The sequence below is a fragment of the Cnephaeus nilssonii genome (assembly GCF_951640355.1).
Source record: "Cnephaeus nilssonii genome assembly, chromosome: 15".
NCBI classification, from domain to species: Eukaryota; Metazoa; Chordata; class Mammalia; order Chiroptera; family Vespertilionidae; genus Cnephaeus; species Cnephaeus nilssonii.
Genome location: NC_137086.1, coordinates 10,375,805 through 10,398,345, shown reverse-complemented (window position 1 = coordinate 10,398,345; position 22,541 = coordinate 10,375,805). Strand labels below are relative to the sequence as shown.

The 22,541-nt window shown below is 57.8% G+C and overlaps 1 protein-coding gene across 3 annotated transcripts in view; it reads left to right on the top strand.

Moving 5' to 3' along the window:
* ADCY3 (adenylate cyclase 3) overlaps positions 1–22,541 on the top strand; it is a 55,770-nt gene that overhangs the window by 26,498 nt on the left and 6,731 nt on the right. For 2 of the 3 annotated variants that reach the window (XM_079791907.1, XM_079791906.1), the window contains exons 4-14: positions 7,557–7,687; positions 8,173–8,532; positions 8,849–9,007; positions 9,640–9,817; positions 12,394–12,522; positions 15,853–15,995; positions 16,099–16,260; positions 17,831–17,918; positions 18,757–18,873; positions 20,707–20,966; positions 21,236–21,301. In XM_079791907.1, coding sequence (XP_079648033.1) covers positions 7,557–7,687; positions 8,173–8,532; positions 8,849–9,007; positions 9,640–9,817; positions 12,394–12,522; positions 15,853–15,995; positions 16,099–16,260; positions 17,831–17,918; positions 18,757–18,873; positions 20,707–20,966; positions 21,236–21,301 — 1,793 coding nt within the window. The remainder of the gene's footprint in view (positions 1–7,556; positions 7,688–8,172; positions 8,533–8,848; positions 9,008–9,639; positions 9,818–12,393; positions 12,523–15,852; positions 15,996–16,098; positions 16,261–17,830; positions 17,919–18,756; positions 18,874–20,706; positions 20,967–21,235; positions 21,302–22,541) is intronic. The other variant, XM_079791908.1, reaches the window with a different exon arrangement.

Sequence of the window (22,541 nt, the reverse complement as noted above, 5' to 3'; positions counted from 1 at the left end):
CTCTGACTCCATTCTCTTCGTTGTTGTCGCCTGGGAGGCTGGACTGGCCTCTATGAAGGTGACCAACCTGCTGCTCATAGCAGGCAACTCCGGGATGGCTGGGCCGCCCAGCACGTCCCCCTGGGAAGCGGGGAACAGCCCTGGGCCTCAGTCACAGGCGTCACCCTCTGCTTGGTCCCCAGGGCGGGCCTGTCCATCTTTTTGAAGGGCACACGGGTGAGGGAGCATGTGGGTAATGAAAAGGAGGGGGATGGGGCCTTGGCTGCTGAAACCTCCCCGGCTCCAGTCTCCTCCTCTTCGGGGGGGATTTAAAGCTCTGCGAGCGTGGCCCTGGCCTGCGGGGGCTCTCTTGGCATCAGCTGAGCCGGTGTCGAACGCTGGGCAGTCTGATGGCATTTACCTGTGACCCCGGGTGGACCTCGGGCCTCTCTCCCCAGCTCCCCTCGGCTCCTCGGGTGTAGCAGGAGGCCCGGAGGAAGGGACTGGAGTTGTTTTCCTGTATTCCATGGGATCATGCTCCAGGGTTGAGTTGGGGACCTTGATGGTTGCTAAGCGCCTCAGCTGCCACCTGGCAACAGCAGGCATCCAGGAAGTCCACCCAGGGCACACCTGTCGGCAGGTACACAGTGCAGGATGAGCCTTTCTGAATCACACACAGAACTACTTCCCAGGGAGAGGGCCGTGGTTGAAGGAGGAGGTGGGAGAGGACGGAGGGACGACAGAGGCTCATGAGGCCTGCACTTCCTTCAGATTCTGTTGGTGAGGTCAAGCAGCCTTGTCCTCACTCAGGGAAGAGGGGGTGACTGCGGTCCCCACCCTCCACGGGGAGGAAGCTGTGGCCGGGCAGGTGGGGAGAGCTCAGGGCTGACCTTGCAGGGTTCTAGGTCAGCAAGTCATTCGCCATCCCCCACCTCAGTGAGGACCCGCGGGCCGGGTCCTATTCCTCCGGCGCCTGGAGGGCCTGGTGGAGGTGGACACTGGGCTGTTGTCCGTGCAGCTCCCGGGGGATCCGTGACAGAGCAGCCCCTCACTCGGCCTTAAACCCGGCGCCCGGGGTGACCTCTGACCGGGGATGGCATTGCTTCTTGGTGCCCGCGTCTCAGGGGAGAGCCAGCCATTCACCGTGCGCGTCAGGCGTCTCTCCTGGGAGCCTGAGCTGGGACTCTGGACAGCTGGCACCGCACGGGCTCAGCTTCAGTTTCTCATCTTCCTGAAGGTCCCTCCTCTCCGACCTCTGCCCGAGCCTGCCCCCCCCCCCCCCCGTTCCCTTCCAGACCTTGGGCTGTGAGGTGAAGGCATAGAGCAATCTCGACCTTGAACCTTGTTCTCAGAGGAGGTTGGTAGGGGAGAGGGGAGTCATGGGGAGAGAAGGGAGCCAGCTGCCCTCTGGCCTGGGGCTGGGCTGCTAAGAGTCAGTCCTCAAGGTGCCCGGTTGTCCTGGCGACGGGGAGGCTGCGGCTGTCCTGGGAGCCGGTGAGGCGGGAAGAGGTGCTGCGGCCGGAGGAGCTCCCGCCTCCCCAGCAGCTCTGCCTCCTCCTCTTACTCGGTGGGTGCGTTGTGGCCGGTGGCCCCCGCCCTGTCCTGTTGTGAGGACCCGGCGGAGAGAGCTAACCGGCCGTTCGCTCGGCGGGAACCACAGAGGACCGGGCCCCCCACCCCCCACACCAGCCGTGGCAGTGACTTGTGCCCTCACAGTGCCGGTCCCAAACGGAGCTAGCATTTCCGCTGTCAGTTTAGCCTCGATGCCTCTGGGCTTGAGACAGGCCCGAGGTGAGTGTCTCCTGTTGAAGTCGGAATCGGTGCTGTGCGCGCCCAGCGCCCACCCCGTGGCTTTCCCTGGAAGTTCTTCATCCTGGCATTCCAGGCTCCAGCAGAACAAGCCACATTTCCGACAGTGCAGGGGGGATGGGCCCACAGGGGGACGCTGGCTGTGCCCGGTGGACGTGGGCACCCGGGGTGGGGAAGAGTCAAGGAAGGTGGGAGCGGCATGTGGGAGAAGCGCACTGGACGGAGGCAAAGGGAGGGACGCGCAGCCACCGTGAAGCCTTCCGGGTGGAGACTGGGTCTGTGTCGCTTGGGCCTTCATTCCCAGGGTGGACTGAGCTGCGCCCGGGGGTCCAGGACGGAAGCAGGCGGGTGCTTCCCCTGCAGACGCCATAGCACCCCCTCCCTTCCCCCTGGCCGCAGGTGCGCCCTCCGCGTCCTGCTCAGCACGGTGGCCTCCAGGCGGCCGCGCTCTGCCCCTCCGTGTTGGCACGCGAGCTGTGCTTCATGGCTACGTGTCTGCACTGTCCAGTATGGCAGCCACTGGCCACAGGCGGCCGTTTAAATGAATGAAAATTAAAGAATTAAAAACGAGAGTCCCCGCTGCCCTGGCCGCGTTCGCGTGCTCAGTAGCTGCGGGTGGCAGGTGCCGCCGTGGGACACGGGCTCGGGCCGTCTCCGTGGCGGCGGAAAGCTCTGATCGTGCTGTTCCAGAGGGTGATGGCTCGTCCCTCGGGCCACGTCTCCTCCTTGACAGCTCATTAACTCACCAACCTCCAAGGAGCGCCTGCTTTGTGCCAGGCACGCTGTGAGGGCTCCAGGTAGCACACACGTGGCCTTCCGCGGGTCCAGAGGGCTGTCTCCTGAGGCCGCGGTCACCTTGGCCCACACAGCGGCCCCACCCACCTCTGGAGACGGCACGGGAGTCCAGGCGCGTGACCAGAGGCTCACGGACTCAGTGTCCCCTCTCCCGCAGGGGCGAGCTCTGGGCTGACCCTGGGTCTGTGTGATTTCTCTTCTGTCCAGGACGACACGCCTGGTGGGGACCTGCTAGTCCGGCCCCACCACTGCGATTCAGTGTGGCTCTGCTTCCCCATCGGAGCCCACCCGCCCAGGAGACGCGGGAACCCTGGCTTGGAGCCTGTTCTGGCTCTGGAAGGTCTTGTGGAAAGATGGCTGTGACACAGCCTCTCCCTCTCTGAACTCCCAGGGCCTTGGCTGAAGACAGCAGAGCGTTCCTGCCCCGTGAGGCCAGTCACCCCGCGGTGACCTCACTGCCCGCCCAGCGGAGCTCCTGGGAGTCCTGTTTACCTTTGACCTTCCCAGCTCAAGGGCCTGCACAGATGCCCAGTGACCGAGTGACCGAGGGGTGTGGTCCCCTAGTCTGCAGGGCGACACCTGCCCTGTAGTCAGACGGTAGCACTGGGGTTTCCTGACGGCACGTGAGCTGGCGTTGAGGCTCTGGCCGCCCAGGGCTAGCAGGCCGGGTCCTCCTCCCCCACATCCTTCCCCCCCGCCGCCTCTGCTCAGGTGGGCAGGCCAGGAGGGCACCTGGTGGGGTCCAGGGACTGCACGGCTTCCGAGTGGCTTGGAAGCTCCAAGAACCCGGATCCATCAGGACCAGAATCGACATGTCTGTGGACAGCTGTGTGCTCACAGCCTGTGATGGGTTGTCATGACCTGTATTTGTGTGTGGGTGTGTACACACAGCACATATGTAGGACACACCTGTACATGCACAGGGACACACACACACCCTCAGACAAGCAGGTACCGCACACACACCACACCACATGCACACACAGCCATCTGGGCACCGAGGCCAAGCTGACAGGCTGCCCCACCAGGCCTCACAGGCCACCGGGAAGCTCAGCAGATACCTGTTCCCGGAAGAGGAGAGCCCAGCCCCTGGGGCCCGGAGGCCGTGCATCCAGCCCTGGGCCCCCCCCACCACTTCTCCCCAGGGTCAGGACACCGTGCTCCTGCCCCCCCCCCCCCCCAGGCCCTGCCCCAGCTGTCGGCTCCCCACCGGGCGGTCCGGGTGCTCCTCCCAGGACGGGGCAGTGCTTTCTGGACCCGGGAGCCTCCCGGAGGCTTCCAGCGCTTGTTCTTCCTTTGTGAGACCTCATTGGTGCTTTTCCCAGAGGGTCCGGGCCTGGGCTGAGCTCCCGTGTTTTTAGGATAACTCCCAAAGCCGTGTGGGCAGTTCGGCGGGGTCCGGGCCAGCCTTCCACCCTGTGGGGACTCCCTCCTGTGGCCGCTGGCGGGTCGGGGTGGGAGTTCGCCGCGTCTCAGGGCAGCACACGCTTCACGGGGACTGTTTTGACGTTTAGAGAAGTCCCCCTCGGGAGGCCACAGTCCGTTTCCCAGCAGCCTTCTCTCCTCAGCTTTCCCCAGGCAACAGCTGCCCTCCGACGTGAGGCATTTCTGCGAGGCTTCTCTGGGCTGAGTCCCAGCCACCCAGACCACCCCCCCCCCACCCCCCAGCTCCTCCCCTCATGGTCAGTCCCTGCTGAGGTCATGTGTTTCCTTGGGGGGGGGGGCTCCCAGCAGGTCTCCCCCTCCTCATCCCAGACCCTTGGCTTCTGTGAAAGGCCAAGGGGCTTGTGCAGGTGCCACTTGATGCTGTGAGTTTATTTAAGATGGAATCGTATCGTATCGTAAAGGGCTGTGAGACTGTGGTTGGGGCATGGAGCACCTTACAGGGCATGACTGGGATCCCCAGGTTCCTGCCCCAGCCTTGGCTCTCTTGCAGTTGATGTTCAGGACTCAGAGAGAGATGGCTGCTTTTGCTCTGGCCAGGATCTCCCCTTTCTGAGCAAACGGGTTGCTGTGTCGGGCGATGGCCAGGGTCACCGCTGGAGGCAACAGGAAGTTCTGTGTTTATTTCCAGTTTAAAAGGTTTCTTTAAAAAGCAGCAGCACAACACCATATATAGCAGTTTGGAAAACATTTTACGTTTTCTCTCCATCCCATCCCCCCAGTGGCTCTTGGCTCTCGCCCCCGCCCCTGCCTTGACTTAGACGCACGCGGATCCCCATCACCTTCGCAGAATACGGTCTGGGTCCGCCCTGCTTTTCTCTCTCGCTGTCTTGGGGCAACAGCGTTTACCGAGACCGGTTCAAGGGGCACACTCCTCCACCCACAGGACCGGCACGGTTTACTTAACCGTTCGCTGGCGTGGGGGCGGCTCGCAGTGTTTCCCACGTGTGTGGTGCCCCTGCAGCGCACTCCTCGGGCACATGTGTCTTTTCCCTTCTTTTGGGTTATTTGTGCTGGAGATAAATCCCCGCAGGAGTCATTAATGGGTCAGAGGCTTGGAACATTCTCGTGGCTCCCGAAACATATAGCGAGTGCTATTTGAGGAAGAGCAGGCTCTGCCTCAATGCCGGGGAGGGCAAGCCACCCCCCTCCGCGCTGGCCCCCGTCGAGGCTCGGCTACCCTGGGGTCCCTCTCCCCACCACCCCTGCATCTCCTGTGGGGCCCCCCAGACAAGGACGCCTGGATCCCAGCCTCCTCCCTCCTCCAAGAACCCGTACGAGGTGTTGGGCCTGCCCCCTGGGCCCTGGGCATGGATGTCAGGCATCCTCTACGGGCAGATGAGCGCTTTTCTAGAAGAGCCGCCGCTAACATCACACCCCGCAAAGGGGGTCCGGGAAAGGGCTTAGAGTCTCTGAATCTAAGGGCAGCCCATGTCAGCGCCAATAGACACACCAAGGATGCGGGCAGAGGGAGAGGAGCGGGCCTGGGCAGGGTAGGGGTGGGGTGAGGTTGTTGAAGGGTGCAGGGGTGGGGTGGGGTGCGCGGTGGTAGGAGGGGCTTGTCGATAGACTCAAGGAGAGCAGGCAAATGGGACCAGGAAGGCCGGTGGGTGCCCAGTCAGGAGGCCTGGGCTCTGGAGGAGCGTGGCGGGTAGAGAGCACCCGCGTGGGGGGCGCAGGCCGGGGAAGGGCAGAGCCTCGGAGGTGGGGGTGGATCTGGCGGTTACAGAAGTCCTGGCGGTGACCTGGCAGGGGAGGGCGCCTCCTTCACCGCCCACGGCCACGCCCGCCCTCTGACCTCTGCCTCCCAGTGGCGTGTCCTCCCCCGTGGAGTCCCTGGCGGCTGCCGTCTCGCTCCTTTCTCTGTCGTGTGCGTGTCCTCTCTGCGGACGCCTGCTTGTTGAAAGCCAGTTTCATCACAGCGACCCGGTGGCCCCCGCCCGCTGACCGGGCTGAGGGTGACTCAGGTTTCCTAAGCCACGCGAGGCGGCTGGCGGCTGGCAGCCTTCACGTGCACCCACAGCTGCTTGTTGTTCTGTTGCTCTTATGCTTTCAGTGTGTTCGTGCTCCTGAAAAACGTGACGGAAATCACGTAACGCGGAGTGGCGGTCCCCACCCCTTCCCCACCCGGGAGCCGCTCAGGGCCTCGGCACGCGTGGATCCTGGGCCGCGCCCCGGCCTCGGGCTGCACGGAGTGCTCCTGCCGCGGCCTGTCCCGCCAGGGCTGACCGTCTTGAGCCCGGGCCGTGCTGGGAGGAGGCGGTGGGGCCACCCTCGGGAGACCTGACTTGTTTCCGGGGAAACTGGGACTGAGGTTGGGCCATGGAGCACCTTACGGGACATGATTGGGATCCCCAGTTCCTGCCCCAGCCTTGGGGCTCACTGCTGCCCCTTCTCCCTGGGGACCCCAGCAGCTCTGTCCCTAGGCAGCCCAGGAGAGCTGGCAGCGCCCCCCCCCCCCCCACCCCCATCTCTGGTTTGAAAATCCCCCTGGACTTGGCCAGCGTTGCTCAGTGGTTAGTGTTGGCCTGTGCACCAGAGGGTCTCCGGTTGGATTCCCAGTCAAGGGCACGTACCTGGGTTACAGATCTGATCCCCATCCTGGTTGGGGGGGGGGTGCATGTGGGAGGCAACCAACCCATGTGTCTCTGGCACTTAGATGTTTCTCTTTTTTCTCCTCGCTCTCTCCCCTTCCACTCTCTCTAAAAAATGCCCTCACTCTCAGGTGAGGGTTAAAAAGGAGAGTCCTCAGTCCCGTCCTCGGCCCCTGCGCCCCCCACGCCCCCCACGCCCCCCACGCCCTGGGTTCCTTTGGCTTCTCATTCCCGAGCTGCCCTGATGCCACCCCAGAGGTTCTGACAGAGGGCGTGGCTGTGGGAACGCGAGGGGGATAGCCATGCCCTCTAAGGTCTCAGGCTGGCAGACGGGACAGGCCTCGTTGTCGCCATGTGAGTCACTCTGAGAGAGGGTTGATGCTGCCCATGGAAACAGACGGGAGGTGGGGACCCTCCTGTGCTGTGGTGGCGAGCAGGTGGGGGGCTCTGGTCTGCAGACCGTCCTGGGGGAATGGGAGGGGCTGAGGCCCAGCCCTCTGGCTGGTAGGGACTGGGGTTCAACACCAGAACCTGGGGGCCTCTCGGCTGCCCATCCAGGACAGAGGAGGAGAGCCTCCTGCTCAGGCCCTGCCCTCGAGGACGCACAGGGCAGGAGCAGCGGAGAACGGCCCCCGGACCTGTCTCACTGCCTGTGGCGGGGGGACGCCTCGGAGGCCCAGAGCCAGGCTTGGATTTCTCCCGGGCTCCTGGCTCCCATCAGCACTCCCGAAGGGGCTCAGGCCACGGCCCCGAGCCTGCTCAGTGCAGGTGCTGCCCGTTCTGGGCCTGTGCTCTGGGGTCTGTGGGGGGCGAATGGTTCCTGGCTGACGTTGCCAGAATCGGGTGTTTCTTCCCGGAAGTACTTGAGCTGCCCCTGGATGAGCACCAGTGAGACCCCGAGGTCCCCACTCACTCTGCCCTCCCGGTGCCCCACAGGAGAACCTGATGCTCTCCATCCTGCCCAAGCATGTGGCTGACGAGATGCTGAAGGACATGAAGAAGGACGAGAGCCAGAAGGACCAGCAGCAGTTCAACACCATGTACATGTACCGCCACGAGAATGTCAGGTGCGCCGGCCGCACAGGCTCCGAGAGCAGGACGGGCGGGGCCCTGTGGGCTCAGCTGAGCGCTGCGGATGGAGGTCTCCCCTGGGACCAGGAGCGAAGCCATCCCCGCGGCGTGAGCGGCCCTGCAGACGGCGTCGGGGCTGAGACACGCTTTGGGCTCGCTGGTCCAGCCCCGTGGTGGTACCAGCATCACCAGAGCCGGGAAGTGGCATCTGTGGGGCCACCCAGCATTCAGGCCGGCACGGGGGCTCCTGCCTTCCTCCTGGGCCAGGCGGGAGGCAGCCTGGGAAGGGCCCACAGAGGGAAGCCCACAGGATGAGCTCCGCGCCAGAGCCGCACATTCATCCTCCAAGTGCCCAGGTCTCACCGCTCGGGGGCTTGAGCAAGGACCTGCTTCCCCGGGACCCTGGCTGCCGGGGCTGGGAGCGGAGCTGGCGTGGCGTCGGGGGTGCGGCGGGAGCCTCACCCGGTGCCTCCTCCCTCAGCATCCTCTTCGCGGACATCGTGGGCTTCACCCAGCTGTCTTCCACCTGCAGCGCCCAGGAGCTCGTGAAGCTGCTCAACGAGCTCTTCGCCCGCTTCGACAAGCTGGCGGCCGTGAGTGCCCTCCCGTCCTGTGCCGGCTCCCGGGCCCCCCCCTCCTTCCTTCCCTCCCTCCCTCCGTCCCTCCTCTGCGCTGTGGCTCCTCCCGCCGCAGCCCGCGCCCTGCCCTTTCAGAAATACCACCAGCTGCGGATTAAGATCCTGGGCGACTGTTACTACTGCATCTGCGGCCTGCCCGACTACCGGGAGGACCACGCCGTCTGCTCCATCCTCATGGGGCTCGCCATGGTGGAGGCCATCTCGTAAGCGGGCGCCGCTGCAGGGAGGGGGCGCCTGGGCCGTGGGGGGAGCAGGTCTGTCGTGGGGGCCCCGGCGGAGTCTGCTCAGGCGTGTAGTGCGGGACGGAGTGACGTGATGCAACGGGAGGCCCCTCAGGACGAGGCCGGGGCAGTCCTGCCCACTCCGCTCAAAGGCAGGCAGGAAGCTGGGGGCACCCAGTTGGCCGCTTGGCCCAGAGGAGAGAAGCGTGTGGGAGCCCTCCTGGGGGCGAGGGGGCGAGGGGGCCGGCACCTGGCTGCGGGCTTCCCCTGACCCCCCTCCTTTCTGTGTGCCTGGCAGGTACGTGCGGGAGAAGACAAAGACCGGGGTGGACATGCGTGTGGGGGTGCACACGGGCACCGTGCTAGGGGGCGTCCTGGGCCAGAAGCGCTGGCAGTATGACGTGTGGTCTACCGATGTCACTGTGGCCAACAAGATGGAGGCTGGCGGCATCCCCGGGTGAGTGTTCCTTCCCCGTGGACAGCCATCCCATGGGTCTGTGGCTCGGACCAGGCCCCTCCCACCAGGAGCGGTGTTCCTTCTCGGGGGCCCGTCTCCTTGGTCTGGGGTTGGCTGTGGCCTCTGCTGCCTGGTCCTCTGCAGCCGGGTGTCCTCCCGTCCCCTTGACCGACTGGCAGGGCTGCCCGGGCTCGGGTGCCATCACACTCAGTCAGAGCCAGGCTCCCCAGCGGCCGTCAGTGATGCCAGCAGCAGCCCGGAGGGCCGCTTGCCGGTTACAGAGGCGGCCGGGCCAGGACCTGCCTGCGCTCAGGGCGGGCGGGCTGAGGGCATCTGGAGTCACAGCCTCTCCCTCCGGGGTGACTCCCCAGAAAAGGGCCCATTGCCCCCGAAAACGGGTGCAGACAGATTCTAAGTGTCCTGAGGACAAAATTTCATTCCTGTCTCACGGACTTAACACCGAGGCTCCGAGAGGGGCAGGTGCCACGCTGCCCACACAGGCCCTCCCTGTCTCAGCCCCGGTGGCCTCTGTCCCATGCTCCCCGAGACGCTGGCCCGAGCGGCAGCCTGGGCCGGGGCCGTCGGGCGGGTGCGGGGGGGCCGTGCTCAGGGCCTCTCTGGCCGCGGTGCAGGCGCGTGCACATCTCCCAGAGCACCCTGGACTGCCTGAAGGGGGAGTTCGACGTGGAGCCCGGCGAGGGGGGCAGCCGCTGCGATTACCTGGAGGAGAAGGGCATTGAAACCTACCTCATCATTGCGTCCAAGCCAGAGGTGAAGAAAACCGCCTCCCAAAACGGCCTCAGCAGCTCGGTGAGTCCCCACCCTCCCCTGCACGAGGGGCGGAAAGGAGGGCCTGGCAGGGGCGGGGGGCAGAGGACGGCACGGCTTGACGGCGGAGTGAGCTGTGGGGTGCCGGTGGGCATCCCAGCGATGCTGAGTGCCGCTGAGCAGTGACGAGAGGCCGCCTTGCAGAGGGCCAGCAGCGTCTGCGGGAAGGCGCCTGTCCTGTCCGCCCCGGGAACGTGTGTGGTGCTCTGAGCGGCGGGGTGGCAGTGAGGGTCCCTGCAGGAGGTCGCGGTGGAAGCCACGGGAGTGGCCTGGATGCCAAGGGGGAGCGCAGGGGGAGGGTGCGGGGAGGCAGTGGATGCCCCTCCTTCCTCACCTCGGCCCCCTCCCGGGCCCCGGCCGGCTCTCCGCTCACTTTCTACCTTCGTTCGTGTGAAAGATGAAGCTGTGAACAGTCTCATGTCTTGAGTTGTTCCCAAGGCAGGACACTGGTGATGTGGCTGTCAGCCAGGTGAGTTTCTGAGAAAAGCACATTCATATCCATTTGGAGGCTTTCCCCAGCTCTGAATTCTAGGAGCGCTTTATGAGAGGAACGACCTGTTGCCGTATGACATTCATCAGGTATTTTACCAGGCGTCCCTCCCTGCCAGCACTTGGTACACCCTCAGGGAATGTGAGTGTCGCTGCTGGAGACTCTAGTTCTCTCCACCCCCTGGCTGCGCAGCCGCTGTCAGCCGCTAGGGGGCGTGGGGCAGGAAGCAGCTGGCAGGACTGTCCTGCGCGCAGGATGAGCCTCACAGCTGTGCCGGGTCTCCAGATGCTCAGATCACCCTGCCTGCTCTACAGTCAGTGAGACGTGAGCGTGCGTGAAGGATGGTGGGAGGGTCCTGGGAGGAGAGGGGTGTCTCTGGGAGTCACAGGAGCAAACACAGTTCCTTTGCAGAAATCTCCAGGGTTTAGTGGAATGAAGTGAGGAGGAGAGTGTGAGCAGGCGTCTTCCCCTTCCACTAACCCTGTCAATCTCACTGTCTGAAATGCCACCTCTGACAGCTCCCAAATCTAGCTCTCAGCCCCAGCCCGCTGCCCCGCACGCAGCTACAGCCACTGGTGCATCCCCATTCGTGTGCAGAGCAGGCAGCTTGGCGTTACCAGGCGATGGCGCGCTCTCGCTCCTGCTGTCCACACTCAAGTCCTCTTCATCAGCTTTCCCGCCTGTCATGGCCGCTCTTCCTCAGTCTTCCTCACCTGCCAGTGGCCGCTCCATTTTTTTTTTCAACTTGCTCAGACCACAAGCTTTGAGGATCTCCTTGACCCCTCTTTTTTAAAAAAATAAAATTTTTTTTTATTGATTTCAGAGAGGAAGGGAAAGGGAGAGATAGAAACATCATGATGAGAGAGAATCATTGATCGGCCGCCTCCTGCACGCCCCACACTGGCGATCAAGCCCGCAACCCAAGCATGTGTCCCGACTGGAATCAAACCTGGGACCCTCCAGTCGTCAGGCCGACACTGTCCACAGAGCCAAAGCAGCTAGGGCCTTGGCCCCTCTCTACAACCCAGAGCAAGTTCTGTTGGCATTTCTTGAAAGATAGAGCTCCAACCACCCACAGCTACCATCCCCGTTTATGCCACTGTCGTCTCGTGTAGGGTTCCTGCAATAGTATCCCAAGCAGTCACCCTCCTCTGTCCTTGCCGCTACCCTGTTAAGTGAAATCATGCCACTCCCCTGCTCAGAACCCTCCCTGGGTCTCCTGTCTCACTAAGAGGAGCAGTGGTCAGCTAGGGTCGGGCCCTCACCGCCCGGTCCCCTCTCACTCACTCTGCCCGGCGGCCCTGGCCTCAGGCTGGGCTCAGTTCCCCCAGTTCATGCCTGTTCCAGGGCCTTTGCACCAGCTGCTCCCTCTTATGGGATCCCCCCTCCCCCCGCCCCGTCCGCCATCAACAGGCCTTTACTGAAATGTCATCTTGGTGGTGACGCCTCCCAGACCTGTTCTTTGCAGTCACACTGCAATCCGTGTCTCCTGACATCCTCCTCCTCCAGAGCACTGTCTCTCCTTACGTGCTGTGACCACTTTACTGACAGCCTTTCCTCCCTAGAATGTGCGCTCCCAAGGTCAGGGCATTTTGTCTGTACCGCCAGGAATTAGATCAGTTCCTGTCACATAGTAGGTACTCAGTTAATGCTCGTTAAATGAATGAATGAATGAATGAATGAATGAATGACTTCCCTGTGTGATAGTGTATACTTCTACCAAGGAAATAAACTAATCATTGGGGACATTGGCTTATGGAATATTCAGACTTTTGGAAGGTATCTGACAGGGCTCCACACCAAAAAAGACCTCTGTGAATCCCTGTGCCTTTGAGGTACTGTTTTAGAAATAGGAATGGGAATTCTGGGACAGGTTTTAATAGTAGAAATAAATCCTAGAAAATTATAGCATTTAAACACTAGAGGAGGAACTGAGCAGTGAAATTTCCAAGTGCACAAGGCTTCTGAACGCTGGTGAGGAGACTGCAGACTGCAAGCAGACGCGCCACAGGATGGTGGGCAGCTGGCAGCGTCTGGAGTCCCTGATGGCCGCTGCTTCCCACTGCAGGCCCTGCCCAACGGCGCGCCCGCGTCCTCAAAGCCCAGCTCCCCTGCCCTCATTGAGACCAAGGAGTCCAATGGGAGTGTCCACACCAGCGGCTCCACGTCAGAGGAGAACGAGGAGCAGGATGCCCAGGTATGTGCAGGGCTGAGGGCCAGGATGTGGGCAGGGGATGGGGAGGCGACGGTTGCCGCAGGAAGGGGCCTGTGCTCAGAGTTGGAGAGGTGGCCGCCAGCCTGGGCTCTGCTCCCTTTGAGCTGTGTAGCCCGAGCAAGTCCCCTCTCCCGAAGCCCCAGCCCAGAGTCTCCTTGTCATTTACCTGGGGTCGGCGTGGGTAACATCAAAAGAGGTACTCGCAATAAGGAGCCAAGATGGCGGCATTGGTAAACACCTGTACTTGCTGCCTTTCACAACCACATCAAAACTACAACTAAAAGACAGAGCAAATCATCCAGAACCGCGGGAAAGCTGGCTGAGTGAAGTTCTTCAACGAGAGGTCAAGAAGAAAGCGCATTGAGACGGGTAGGAGGTGCGGAGGCGCGGAATGGGCTGGCACCCGGGTGCGCTGCTCTTTTAATTGGGAGGGAGATACAAGCTCCTGCTTGCTTTGAACTCCAGTTCCAGGCGAGACTCTGGGGGACCCAGACACATACGGGGAGAAACTGGACTGTCTGGCATCGGGACAGGAATGGGAGTGCAACATTCTTTCAGATGGAGGTGCTTGCAGCGGTCATTTTTCCTGCGCTGGGACCTGGGACTTCTCCAGTGCAGGGCTGACTGGCAGCCATTGCTGTTTGCTCTGTCCAGGAGATTCCCTGAGACCCTGCCCCACCAATTTACAACCCCACCCAAGCTGTGCGTAGCAGTAGTAGTGGTTTGGCTTTAGCATATGAAAGGCCTTTCCTTTCTCAGCCTAAAACCTCTCCAACAGGCAGCAGCAGCCTGTCTTGCTACACAGCTGGGCCTCGTCGGGGCACTTCCAAACCCAATACAAAGGAGGAATCTGCAGATCTCTCTGTAGCTCCTGCTGGGTGGCTTAGGCAGTGGTTGACTTTGCACCTCCTTGGAGATCCAAGAGCCAGTGTACCCAGTGGACAGTGTGAGACCATACCAGATTACAACTCTACACATCCATAAGTGACACACTCAAGGGGCAGACTCAGTGAGCACCAAAGCCCCACTGAAGCAAGTCCTGCTCCTAGGGTATCTCCTGCACAGCAGCTCTCCCATTGTAGATACAGCTGGTCCTCACAGCCAATTGGCCTGGAGGTCAATTCCTCCCAGTGACACCAACAGCTATCAAGGCTCAACTACAACAAGACTGTGCTCACAGCCCACAAAGAGGTGCACCTGTAGCTCCCAGCTCAGGCGACTGGGGAGGCTGAGCCACTGGGCCCTATAGGACACTTACCATACAAGGCAACTCTATCAATTCAAGGAGACTTAGCAGCTCTACCCAATACATAGAAACAAACACAGGGAAGCAGCCAAAATGTGGAGACAAAGATGTCACAAATGAAAGAAATGGATGAAAGCAAAATACTGGATATAGAGTTCAAAACCACAATTATAAGGTTACTCAATAATCTTCTAGAAACCTCCAAGGAACTTAGACCTTCAAGGATCTTAGTGAGAATGCCAAAAAAATGGAAAAGGACCAGTCAGAAATTAAGCATACACTGACTGAAATAAAGAATAATATACAGAGATTCAATAGTAGTCTAGAGGATCCCAAGAATCAAGTCAAAGATTTGAAATATGAGAAAGCAAAAAACACCTAACCAGAAAAGCAAAAAGCAAAAAGAATCCAAAAATATGAAGATAGTATAAGGAGCCTCTGGCACAACGTCAAGCGTACCAACATCCGAATTATGGGGGTGCCAGAAGAAGAGAGAGAGCAAGTTATTTGAAGAAATAATGACAGAAAACTTACCCCACCTGGTGAAAGATATAGACTTACAAGTCCAGGAAGCACAGAGAACCACAAACAATAGGAATCCAAAGAGGACCACACCAAGACACATCATAATTAAAATGCCAAGGGCAAAAGACAAAGAGAGAATCTTAAAAGCAGCAAGAGAAAAACATTTAGTTACCTACAAGGGAGTACCCATACGACTGTCAGCTGATTTCTCAACAGAAACTATGCAGGCCAGAAGGGAGTGGCAAGAAATATTCAAAGTGATGAACAGCAGAACCTACAACCAAGATTACTCTACCCAGCAAAGCTATCATTCAGAATTGAAGGTCAGATAAAGAACTTCATAGACAAGAAAAAGCTAAAGGAGTTCATCACCACCAAACCAGTATCACATGAAATGCTGAAGGATATTCTTTAAGAAGAGGAGGAAGAAGAAAAAGGTAAAGCTAAAAAATTATGAACAACAAAGTGACAACAAATACATATCTATCAACAAGTGAATCTAAAAATGAATAAAAAATCTGATGAGCAGAACAAACTGGTGAATATAATAGAATCAGGGGCATGGAAAGGGAGTGGACTGACAATTTTCGGTGGGAAGGGGGTGTGGGGGGTGTGGGAAGAGATTGGACAAAGCTTATACCTATGGACGAGGGCAGTGTGTGGTGTGTGGGGCGGGGGGGTGGGCGAGGGCTTGGGGTGGGGTGGGAACTGGGTGGAGGGGAGCTATGGGGGGAAAAAAGAGGAACATCTGTAATAATCTGAATAAAGATTAAAAAAAAACAAAAAGGTACTCGCCCTGGCTGGTATGGCTCAGTTGATTGGGCGTCATCCTATGCACCAAAAGGTTGCTGGTTTGATTCCTGGTCAGGGCACATGCCTGGGGTTGAGGGCTCAATCTCTGGTAGTGGGCGTGCAGAAGGTGGCCGATCAATGCTCCACTCTCACATTGATCTTTCTCTCCTTCTCCCTTCCTCTCTCTCTAAAAATCTTAAAGAAAAACAAAAAGGTGCTCACCTCTGAGCCTTGCCTAGCTCTGATGTCCCAGAGCCCTATAGACCTGAGGGCAGCCAAGACATCCATGAAAAATCCCGTTTCCAGGACTGTTTTAGAAGTCAGAGTTCAGGGCTGAACTAAGCTCAATGCTCTGACTAGGTTCAGACTCCACAGGTCCCATGCCCAGATGCCGATGTGTATGCCATAGCCCTCCTGTCCTCGGAGCAGGATGTGCTTGGACTACGCTGTCCAGCAGGGGTCTCTGGCTCGGGAGCCAGGCAGCGCTCCCCGAGGATGCTGCCGTTAGTGGTGACCACTGCAGAGTGTCTGTGGGGGCCACAGGGCCTGGGACCAGTGTCCCAGGGAAACCAGAAAGGACCGTGGCTCTGGATGCAGACCCAAGCGGGAGGGAGCTGCGTGGGCGCACTGGGAAGACTTTCCCTGGAAAATGGTTTCTAGAGCCGAGGGGTCAGTCCTCGAGGGTGGCACCCCCAACCCCATGTCATTCTCCAACTGCACCCCATCTGTCCCCCACCGCTGCCTTGTAGGCCGACAACCCCTCGTTCCCCAACCCTCACCGGAGGCTGCGCCTTCAGGACCTGGCTGATCGGGTGGTGGACGCCTCTGAGGACGAGCACGAGCTCAACCAGCTCCTCAACGAGGCCCTGCTCGAGCGGGAGTCCGCGCAGGTGTAAGTGCCCACCCCACGCCCTGGCCCAGGCTCCGTGCCGTCACCTTCCTGCTAGGCCCAGGCGGAGGTGGCCCTTGCGTCTCACGGCTCATTTCCACCGCAGAGTGAAGAAGAGAAACACCTTCCTCCTGTCCATGCGGTTCATGGACCCCGAGCTGGAAACCCGCTACTCGGTGGAGAAGGAAAAGCAGAGCGGGGCCGCCTTCAGCTGCTCCTGCGTCGTGCTGCTCTGCGCGGCCCTGGTGGAGATCGTCATCGACCCCTGGTGAGGGGGCCGCAGCAGGAGCCTGATGTAGGGACGCAGCACTCCTCTGGTCCTTGCCCCCCACGGAACAGCCCCAGCTGACCTCAGGCCAGGGAATGTGGGGGCTGTGCTTCACTCCGCCCCCTGGGTCTGGACTAGCACTAGCATCAAAATGGGGATCAGACCAGGGCTGAGAAGGCTGAGAGACAGAGGGTCTAGGGCAGGGGTCCTCAAACTTTTTAAACGGGGCCAGTTCACTGTCCCTCAGACCGTTGGAGGGCCGGACTAGTTTAAAAAAAAAACTATGAACAAATTCCTATGCACACTGCACATATCTTATTTTGAAGTAAAAAAACAAAACGGCAAAAACACCCGCATGTGGCCCGCGGCCGTAGTTTGAGGACGCCTGGTCTAGGGGTTGGAGACCCGGCCTAGCTGGGCCTACGTGGTTCTGGGATAAGGAGACAGGCTGGGGACACTCCTCAACTTCAGTCACCAAAGCCAACCTGGTTCCCCTTCTTGGCTCATCTCTAAAGAAAGATTTAGGCTCAGGTCCAGACGGGTAGCTCTAACGCAGCAGCTAGTCCTCTGGGGCCAGGTGGGTGTTCTGGAGTCCTTGCCTTAACTGCCCAACTGAGGACAAGTCCCTCCCTCCCTGCCCGAGCCAGTCAGCAGCTCATCCTGCTCAGGGATTGATTTCCCAGCAGAAAGGAGCTGGGTGGAGCCCTGTTCCGTTTGTTTGGGGAGCCCTAAAGAGCCTAGGACTCAGTCACATGGGCCTAGGTCCCGGACACACTTTACTCTTCGTTGTGACCGCAGGCCTGTCACTGAGGGCTCCTGAAGCATCAGCTTGTAAAGTCAGAGCTGACGAGGAGGATAATCTGAGGATAATAGTACCTGCCCCAGCTAACTCAGGGTTGTTGTGAGGCCCAAATTCACTCATTCATTCACAAGTATTTACTGTCTGCTTCGTGCCTGGGGCTAAGGTCTAGGGTTGTAGCAGTGAAGGTAACAAAAAAATCCCTGCTCCAGTGGAACTTACATTTTAGAAGGGGAAGATAAACGTGAACAATTAATCAGAATATATACGCAGACAGGATAAGTGCTACAGATACAAGACAAGTGAGGAGGAGAGAGAGGGATGCTGGTGGTGAGCTGGATTTTGGCTTGTGTGCATTTTTATAGGATGCTCAGAGCAGGCCTCACTGACAGGGTGATATTTCAAAGGGTGAGAGGCGACCAGGAATCGGGTACAACCAAGAATCAGGCACTGGATTAGCAACACCATAGCTATGTGGCAGGATGCTCATTCCTAAGAATTCCTTCTCGGGTGTTACTGGGCTCTGCCCCGGGGGCATCTGCGAGTCTGCCTTCTCTGGGAAATGTCCTGGGTCCACAGTGACAGCGGGGGAGGGCCGCACAGTCCCAGGCCCCGCACTCAGCTGGCAGGCCCCTGGCGGCACACAGAACTTCCAGGTACAGGCTTGTGCCTTACTTGTAGGGCTTGCCTTCTGCCTCCTACCCCTTCCTCTCCCCCCCCCTCCCCCCCCCCCCCCCCCCCGGTCCCTCCTCATCGCCTTCTCTGTTACAGGCTGATGACCAACTATGTGACCTTTGTGGTTGGGGAGCTCCTGCTTCTGGTCCTGACGGTCTGCTCGCTGGCTGCCATCTTTCCCCGGGTAAGCAGCGCTCTCCTTCAGGCTCAAAAGCCCTTGGGAAGTGAGCGTCCCTCCCCGTGAAAGTGAGTATTGCTGGAGTTACGCATCCTGTCAGATCCTTACAAACAGATTACAGATCTGTTAGAACGGTGCAGGGTTATCCACTCATTCAGACTCCACATTGAGTCATTCATGGACATCGCTGAGCACCCACTTGGGGCCGGGCCCTGACGCTGGAGCACGCATGAGTGTGTAAGCCGGAGCCCAGAGAAACGAGAGCCTGTGTCCAACAGCAGTGGAGGCCCAGCTGGAAGGTGGGCTGGCACTGGCTGTGGAGGATCTTGACACCCAGACAAAAGGATTAAGACTTCTCTGAGCACCGAGGTGCCATGCAGAGTTTTTATCAGAATGACAAAACCAACGTAGTGTTTTAGGAAAGTTAATCTGGCAGGTGGCTTGCCAGGTAATGGAAGATTTTAGGTATGCCGGCCCGGGAAAGGCAGACTAGCCAGGCAAAGATGGCTGGACCTAACAAGTCTAGTCTCCCATCTTGGCCTTGTCACTTGGAGGTAAGAAACGGGCTACGCTGGCTAGTGCTGCCCGCAGCCTCCTGGGCCGGTCCTGTGTCTCCTGAGGAAACGGTTCTGCTATCCGGGAGCTGTGACATTTCCTGAGTATGGCACAGGTGAGGGGTAGAGCGCCAGGATTCCTGCGCTCCCTCCTCCGCTCTGCCCCGCGGTCAGTTTTGGCTGACTCGCACGCACAGCTCTACTTCTTAGGTTCCTGGAAGTATGAGAGCACCTGGAGTCGTTAGCAGTGGTCTCCAGGCTCATGGCCCTTGAAACTCCATTCCTTCTAGGCCTTTCCTAAGAAGCTTGTGGCCTTCTCGACGTGGATTGACCGGACACGCTGGGCGAGGAACACCTGGGCCATGTTAGCCATCTTCATTCTGGTTATGGCAAATGTCGTGGACATGGTGAGTTCCTGCTGTCCTTGTGAAGGGACACTCCCATTAGTGGAAAAAGGCTTCCATACTGGCCAGCATGGGCAGCTTGTCAAACCATTCCTCCACCACGAGACAGGTCTGGAGTGGCATCAGGTTCCTAACAAGATCCTGGCAAAACAGAAGGGTCTTCTCCCCAGGAAAACTCCGAGACTGACTTGTTCCCAGCTCTTTGTTCTCCAAGTTCAAGAACCAACACCATGCACCAGATCCCACCATGTGCTAGGTGCTTTATATATATTAAATCACTTAATCTTTTTTTACTTTTCAACCACAGTTTACATTCATCACTTAATCTTGATAACAATCCCAAGAGGTCAGTATTATTAGCTGTAGTTCTATAGAAGAGCTAAAGCTCAGAGAGGTTAATTCACTTCTTTTAAGTCACACAAGCCAATAAGTGACAGAGTCAAGAACTGAAGGTCTAAATCCCAATCCCGTTTTCTTCCTCCTTACCTCACTGCCCAAGGGGTACAATACTCGTAAGTGTTCTGCATATCGTAAGTATCCTCCGCTGTGTGGCTAGTGTCAGGTATCTGTCACGACAAGGGAGGCAAACCTCTTCCACTAAAGGAGCTCTTCTGTTTGGCCTTCATCCATTTGGCCAGACCTTCCTAGAGCACTGGGTGCTGGGAGCTGTGACTGATGTTCTCTTCTCTTGTTCGTCATCACTGCTCCCACCAATTTGGGGGGTATTATAGACATTCTTTTAAAAAGTCCTATTTTTTCAAATATTATTTTCTTTAACAATCTAAGTTCAGGAAAAAACTCAGCATGGAGAGCCCGGCTAGAGTGGCTCAGTTTGTTGAGCGTTGTGCTTTGCACTAAAAGGTGCTGGTTCGATTCCCAGTCAGGGCACAGAAGTACAGAAGGCAAACCAATCAATGTTTCTCTCTCCTCTCTCCCCCCCCCCCCCCCCCCCCAAGCATGTCCTCTGGTGAGGCTTAAAAAACAAAACAAACTCAGTATGGAGCCTTACTGTGGCAGCAGTATAGATGACACAGCCTTAGGGCCAGTTGATCACAAATCTAACGGAATGGAATTAGGAGCTCCAGAACCTAACATGCCCCTGGGTGGCCCGGTGCCCACAGTGCAGGGGAAAAAAGCCCCTCACCCTTTGTATGTCAGAACACACCTGAAGGCTGGTGCCGATCTAGGACCACTGTTTAACAAGGTCATGGACACTGTGCAGGATACCTGGAGATCCTGTCACTTGTGGATGGTGAAAAACCAGGGGGGTCTGAAATTTTTCACATGCTCGAGTCCCATGCTGAGAACTTCCCCAAAGCCAGCCCAGCTCAGTGGGTGAAGGCTACAAAAAGGAGGATAGATTGTTTGTGGACACACTTTCTACTGACTGCATCTGCCCAGCAGTGGGACCAACTCCAAAATGGGGGAGCGTTTGAGCAGAGTGGCTGCCATCCGTGCAGTTGTGAGGTGTGGGTGATGAGCTGGCCCCACGTTCCCTCTTTAACAGTGTGATGTGGGCGAGAGCGTTACTAGATTTGAAACCTGAAGACTGGACTCCTAGCTCTGGCTTTCCCACTTGCTAATTGCGCTAGTTTGGGCGAGTCCAGCCTGAGTCTCTCCTCAATGGTGGCAATACTAAAAACACTCGGGTAGTTTTTGTGAACAGCCAAAGGGATGATAGTAAAGCCCTTAGTAGGAATTAATTTGTATTATTCCCTGGCAAATTTTCCCACCCTTCTCGGTGTTTCTGAGGGAGCTGGGGAAGTGGCGGCTGAGCAGCACTGCCACCACAGCCTTCGCTGACAATGTCTGTTCTTCCCGTGGCCCTGGCCTCAGCTGAGCTGCCTGCAGTACTACATGGGACCCAACAACGGCACCTTGGGGATGGCGACAGAGGATGGCTGCCTGGAGAACCCCAAGTATTACAACTATGTGGCCGTGCTGTCCCTCATCGCCACCATCATGCTGGTGCAGGTCAGCCACATGGTGAAGCTCACCCTCATGCTGCTGGTCACGGGCGCTGTGGCTGTCATCAACCTCTGTGCCTGGCGCCCCATCTTTGATGAGTATGACCGCAGACGTTTCCAGGAACCCGGGTAAGATGGAACTTGTTTGGGAATCTGGAATTTCTGCTTCCAACTCCTTAGTCCCCATTTCAAAGTCATGGCCCTACACGGAGGTGGCTTTCTATCTCTAGGGAATCAGGGTTCATGGCTGCTCGGAGACGTGCCTCTGAACGGCTGTGAACCTGGGGCAGAGCTTCCCATTCCTGATGAGGGGAGGATCTGGGCTGCCTCCGTGTTTACCTGGGCACCAGCCTCTTGTACCCAGATGGGACCTGAGGGTGCCATTATCTGTCCACCAGCTTTCCTCTGGTCGCCTTAGAGAAGATGCAGATCCTCTCCACCCCAGGGCTCAATGGCACTGGCAGGTAAGGTGACTGCTTTCCCTCCTGGTCCGCATTTTGGGCTCCTTTCCTCTAGAGTCAGGGAATACTATGGCCAGAGCCTTATGATCTCCGCCTTGTAAAGGCAGAGTAGAGAAGTTAGTGTGTATTTCTATAGGAGGGCTGGGCAGAGGGAGAATGGTTTTAGTATGGGCCTGGTCCTCCCAAGTCAGAGGAAAGCTTGGAGAGCAGCAGCAGTGTGGTCTAGAGGTGGGGCGAGGGGGAGAGAAGTGAAATGGATGGGGCTGCATGTAACTGGCAGGCAGTATAGGCAGCAGAAAAAAGGGGGGAAAAAGAACACTGCCTTCTGCCTAGAAGTCCTGGATTCCTAACCTGTCACAGTCATTCTCTGTGGAGCGGCAGGCAGCCCAGTTTTCCCGAGTCTCAGTTTCATCTCTTAAAAAGGATAGTGGACAGGAAGCTCTCCAAGGTCTCCTCTAGCTCTCAAGTTTTAGAATGTTGTGATTCAGTGGCTTGACAACAATCAGGTAAGTTTTCACAAAAGATTAGAAGCTGGGGAGAACTCTTAAATAGTCCTTCACACAGAAGAAATCTAAATGGCCACTAATAAATGAAAGGCATTTAAGTAATCAGGAAATCCAAATTAAGACCATAACAAAAGACCGTTACACACTTACCAGTTTAGCAAGAATTAAGGTTCCTCTGATAATACCAAGTACAATGGTAACTCAGAGATTCCAGCAATTCCACTGCTACACACGTTCCTTAGAGAAATCCATGTACATGTATATGCCCCAGGATGTGTACAAGAATTCATAATAGCCACACAAACATTCAAAACAAATGAAAACGATCCAAATTACACAGTGAGTGGTATGTAAGTTGTGGTATATTCATGCAACAGAATACAATACAGTAATGAAAATAATGAACTATATAGCTCCACACAAAAATACATAGTTCTAAAAAAGCATGGCAAAATTGTGCCTTAATTCCATCGCTGTGATGGTAGTCTCTCCTTTTTCCAAGTTCCTACATGCTTGCAGTTACTTCTGGGATCAGTCAGATGATGCAGTATTTATTAACACCTGGGAGCAGCCCTGATGTGAATTCCAAGTGCAGCCAGGAGGCGCCAGGATTGGTTGGCTCTTAGTGACTTAAGAAAGCTTTACTGCTGCCCAGTGGTAGGCAGTAAAAGTGAAGGTGCTAAAGGAGCTAGGAATTTCTGGGACCCAGGAAGGAGTGCACCCCCACTGGAATAAAA